The 5833-nt window shown below is 38.5% G+C and overlaps 1 protein-coding gene across 1 annotated transcript; it reads right to left on the bottom strand.

Moving 5' to 3' along the window:
* On the bottom strand, positions 1–5719 carry MCTS1 (malignant T cell amplified sequence 1; the record flags this gene model as incomplete). The annotated part of the gene is made up of 5 exons (XM_010014973.1): positions 1–222; positions 2381–2448; positions 3496–3629; positions 4699–4796; positions 5493–5719. Coding segments are annotated over 5 exons (609 nt in total), but the record flags the coding sequence as incomplete, so codon positions are not given.
* Positions 5720–5833: the final 114 nt, after the last annotated feature.

Raw genomic sequence — 5833 nt, 5'->3', positions numbered from 1 at the left:
ACTTTCGCATTCACTTGATTTATTTAGCATAGCCACAGAACAAAATAATTTGTACATTCAGTCACATTAAAAATAAGGAATTACAAAGCAGTCCACATTTAATCTAAGTGCATTCCTTTGGAGTAACAGTTCCTTTTGTTTCACTTGTATGTCTTCATATGCCAAAGGCCATCATTTAAATAGTGGATATTTTCAATACCGATCCCTTTGTTGACCTTCTCACTGTAGGAGGAGGGAAAAGGTACAGAAGTATTAGCTAGGTTAAATATTAGAGCAGTACAAAATACAGTATTTCAAGTAGAAAATGCAACATTTATCAACTGGAAGGGCAGAAGCTATCATTCAATGTGTCGCAATCTTCAACAGCAGGTGGACAAGAAACAGTATTTGCTATTACATGTACCCACTTTGCTGAATGATAAGAGGGCAGTATTTGCCTTCCGTGTTTTCTCAACAAACATTCCACAGTATTTTTTAACTACTTCTTCATGGGAGGCAGGTTTCAGACAACACTTCTGCTACTTTTCTTATTTTCAGCATTTCCCTGTGAAAGTAGCACAGCAGCTTTAAGTGACTCTCCTGCTCCGAGCACAGGAGGTTGTATAACATGGCTGAAATGTGGAATTTGACACGTTCTGGTTCCAGGTGTTGTCAATGACATAATCAAATACAAGCGAGGTGCTTCACTGCTGGTTGTGGGACATCTACCCACTTAATTAAAGAATTAAAAATGCTACATATAAGTGCCAAGGACTTGCAGCATGTCTATCCTTCTACCTCTTTTGAGTCAGGTCATCTTTTAAATACGATTGGTTTATGTGTCTGTATTGGATTTGTGTTCATCTTTTTTCCAGTACCTTATTCCACAGAAAAATCTAGTTTTGTCACCATAAACAAGACAAATCTCTTCATTCTAGGACTGAGACAAGTTTCATTCCCCTGGAGAATATAATTTACTGTATTTACACTAAGTGTTCCATTACTTATACAACTTGTCTAAAAGTAATCAGGAAGGAAAATACCACTACGTTAATTGCAACAACGCGTCATGTACCATAGTCACACTAAGTGACAAATCATACTGTGGCACAATTTCCATGCTAACAGGCTGCATAGATCACTATCATTTCCTCTCCAATGCTGCTTCTCACAGGAATAGGATATTCAGCTGCAAGGCTGCTGAATTTGAAGTGAGGATTAGGAATACGCATGATCTCGATTTGCAGCAATCACAGTAGATCACTGCAGATGTAGGACTGGGACAGAAGCAGCTATTCTTTCCACCTACTCCTGGAGACTTTTGAGGGCACTACAAAGAATCCTAAGGAATGTAACTCCTCCACAGCTACAGGAGGTCTAAATCCAGGTTGCTGCAGTCCCACTCTATCCCTGTCCTTTGTAACACATTCCTACCTCTTCCCTAGTGCTCTTAGGACCTTAGAGTGACCCAGCACAGATGATGATCCTGCTGCGATTTATCTCCACATGAAAGAGCAACTTGTTTGCATCAAAATCAGCTTCCTCCCCCACACAAGCACTAGATGGGGCTGGAACCAACAGCAGGCCAAACCTGCTGGGTGCAGCTTACAACCTGCCGCGAGAAGTTACAGAATTTAAACCGAGAAGTGGTTTAGCTACTTATGATTTAGCGCTATCTGAATGCTACAAACAACTAACATCCATTTCTACTTTCTGTTTCTTTTCCTTCTCAAATGGTTTTCAGTTAATGTTTATTCCCTGAACAGGCTTCTGCATTTCACAAGAAACTCATCTAAGCTGGTAACCACATCAAGCAGGAATCCTGTGTGTAGGCTCAAGGTAAGGAAAAAGAGAAGGCCACAGACAAAAGCCCAGATGGCCAACCAAGTGCCAGCAGGACTTTAGTCTCTGCTGTCCCTGCAGACAAAAACAAAAAAAAAAAAAAAAAAAAAAACCGCCAGAAAAAAAAAAAAAAAAAAAAAAAAAATAAAAATCACTTTCAACCCCTTCCAACCTAAATTACATCTCTTGCCCAGCCCAGATAGTAAGTACTCCATACAAGTATTTCTTTGTTCAGCAAGACCTTTGAAAAACTATGATCAGAGAGCAAGAAATACTGACATTCATTAGCAGTACAAATGTTGTGCGTCTTAAAATCCACATTCACATGAAAAGAACTATTTTGATCTCAGTCAGTAAACAAACAAGCAGGGAAGCTATTCCTTTCCTCCTGTTCTTTCCCTGAATATTAATCAACACAATGAAATCTTAACACATTCTGTACTTGAACAACATATGCTGCAACAGCAATACAGTAGCCTTGACAGTGGTGCTTATATTCCAAACTAGCATAAGAATAATGACATGGGGCAAGTTATATTTCAATTTTTAACACACTTACATGTCCTCAGCTGACATCTTCATTACTCCCACACATAATGCATGTTGTTTTCCCTCTGCCATTATTGCCTACAAATTACCGCTAAGGAAAACAGATCGGTTTTAAAGCTATTTCAGAAAAGCAATATGAGGAAACAACTTCCCAGAAAGTCTCAAAATCCAGTGTTGAACTTTTACCTTTTTAGTAATTCTAGAGCTCCAGCTCTTAAAAGGTAAGAAAAACAATGCACTGCACTTAACAATTGAATCACAGTGTGTAGAACAAAGCATGTATTTAGGAACTTCGAACAGCAGTTACAGAAAGAGATCTCCCACACTACACTCCTTTGTGCTTAACTCTGATGGCCTCACCCTTTCTGGAACAAAACTGCGCATGTTTGTGGGATCATTTTAGACTTCAAGGTACAGAGGAATTGAGACACAATTCTAAAAAAAGCAGAAGTACTGAAATCAGATGTGTCTTTTCAAAGCTTAGCAACACCAATGGTAACTACCAATCTTTTCCAAGAGCATCTAACTAACAACAAAAGCAGCACAGCTTGGTGGGTTTACTGCTGTGTGTGCTCAGGGTTCCTTTTTCAGTAATATAATGAACAGGAGTGAATTAGCATATTTTCCTCTTTTTACATATGCTAATTTCATCAGACACCTAAAGCAACTCCTGACTACAGCAAAGCTGATCCTAAACATCTTTCCAAATTCCCTAGGAACAGGAACAAATTCTATAACTGAAGGAGACACAAGATTAAGGCATCAGTGGACAAGTTACACTGTAACTCACCTGTTTTTACAATTATGCATAAACTCAAAGAAGCTCCACTTATCAACTAGGTTAATGGAACAGCATCCCACCCAACAGCACAACAGGACTAGTTATTTGGTTTGGAACATCACAGTAAGTAAAAAAATAAAAATAAAAATCAAAATCAAAACTTAAGAACAATGTTAACCTTGCCAAATAACATCTGAACCTCTGCAGCTTTCTTCATATTACTAGTTATTCCATGAAACACCATTAAAATAAGAGGCAGTTTGGATTACGATTAGCTTAGAACACAAGAACATAAATTTAACTCATCTCACAGCAAGCAGTAATTCATAGTTAAAGAAGGATACAACAACAGTATCAATGGCAGCAGGGTAAAGTTTTGCTCCAGGAGACGTCAGGCCAGGGCACATTATATTAGCTCCACTTAGTACAAACTTAATGGCGCCTTTATCAACCTGCTGATGTGGTAGAATAAATGGGTCTAGGAGGGGAAAGATATAGCATCACAATTAACATGGTAAAATGACAACATGAATAACTTATTCTCAAGTCAGTTTAGATGGGGCAATTAGATATACAATGCATTGAGAGGGCAAGAAGTTTGAGAAGCAATTACTGGAGCTCCTGCTGGTCTGTACTGTCCCGAAAGGACACAGGTAATTTTCTCCCAGACCACACCTTTTATCCAAGAACCAAACAGGATTCCAACACTGAGCCCATGCCTCCTGTGTACTCATATACTGAGTAACAATTTGAACGAGTTCCCCCAGTGGAAACAACCACACAAATGCCCACATACTAACAGGTCTTAAAACCAAGGGCTCTTAAACCCCTCAAATTACATGACCAAGCCCTTACATGAAAAAGAAACAGTTTAATGTTAACAGGACAAAAAAAGGCAAAGCTGGACAAAAATCATTAAGACTGATGGCTCTCCAAGCCATCCTTCAAGTGCACACACCTCCATCAAGTATTTCAAATACTGAGATTTGACTGACATTTCTAAGGATACCTATGCTCATCAAAACCAGAGTAACGCAATCAAGAAGCAGAACAATGAGAACAGCAAGAAAAATAATGCAAGTGTAAACTGTAAAAAGCACGTGGCAGAAATTCTTACAGATGACAAGTATGTATTACATTACTGAACTCATGAGTAAAGAATAGTGTTCTAGTAAGAAGGAAGTGAAAAGGAAGACTAGAAAGAACAAGGTCAGGGCCTAACAACAGGAAATTCAGATCTCTGTCCTAAGGAAGCCTCTCTCAAGATTTTTTTTGCAGAGCTTTGCACAATTTAATTCTTAGATATCAAAGTTCAGATTGCTTAACATACAGTATTACAGCAAATATGAGGGAAGCAATCCATACAGGCACCTGAAACAGCAAAGCAATACATTACAGTTGAAAAAGTATATTGTATCTTTAAGGTCTATTCTAATTACATACATAAAACATGTTAGTAAGTTCTTTTTAATTGGGTTCTACAGAACTCCTATGGAATCACACACTTGCCCCTCTCTCCCCCTTCCTCTCACCCTCAGGAAACTTACATTTGTGAAGCAACCTTAGCGTCGGGTAGAAAATCCCTTCTCTTTGTCTGAAGAACAGGAGCTCCCCGTTCACAGTGAGGATTTCTATATGTTCATGGCTGCAAGGTTAAGAAAAAAAAAATATCATTCCAGTAGGTACCTCATCCCTTTAGAGTTTAAATGAAGTACTTCACAAATCTGGGCTATCTCGGCACCTGAGGATTGAGACAGTCGATTAGCAGGAAAATTTTAAATTTTTTAATGGTTTGCTCTTCAGCACCAGCCCCCTGCACACTGCCTGCCCCTTAAAAAAAAAAAAAAAAAGGAAGGAAGAATCTACAAACAGTCAGCTCTTCACGTTTTTTTAAATGCAATACAAAGAGTGGACAAGGAGAAAGAACCAGCAAAGCTACAAAAAAAAATGAAAGAAAAGAGTCCTGATAATATATGGAAGCCCAACAATAGTAAGAAAAAACCCCAGCACACACACTACTGGAAGCTATCCAAACAAGTTCAAGCTTCCATATCCATAAAGCTGGATGCTTTACTTCAACAACAGGCTGATACCTGGAGAGTCCCTAAATAGGTTACACAAACACTACTAGGCAGCATTTTTATTTTCATCAAACAGTAATACCTTCAAGAGCACGATGAGCACATAGAAGCTGTCTGGTTTGGCCACACCATACACTATTATCTATTAAGAAACAACAAGTGTTTTTCAAAAACACCAGGTTCATTGACTATACAAAAGCAAATATATAAAGGAAGAAACCCCAGCACCTTGGGAGAAAAGCTTAAGAGAAGAAACTTACCATCTTACTATTTTGACTGGGTCTTTCTTTGGCATGATCTGGTTTAGCCATGGTTCAATAACAGGAAACTGGTCTATCAGTTGATTCTTAATTCCTTTAATAACTGAAGTCTTCAGCTGGATGCAGTTTGATACATTCTCCTTTTCATCAAATCTGTCAAAAGTGAGTGAAAATGTTTCAGAAATGCATAATTTACTGCCCAAAAGATGCCGTATCTCAGCAGGACTCTTCAGAAGCATTTATAAGTTTGCTGAAAAATATTAACAGTATAATAATGGCCCAACTTTCAAACCGAGGACTTCACGAGGCATAAACTGTCCCCTGGGAACAGTGGGTTGGAG

The sequence above is a fragment of the Nestor notabilis genome, unplaced genomic scaffold, assembly GCF_000696875.1.
Source record: "Nestor notabilis isolate BGI_N333 unplaced genomic scaffold, ASM69687v1 scaffold32945, whole genome shotgun sequence".
NCBI lineage: Eukaryota > Metazoa > Chordata > Aves > Psittaciformes > Psittacidae > Nestor > Nestor notabilis.
This window is presented reverse-complemented; position numbering and strand designations above follow the sequence as displayed.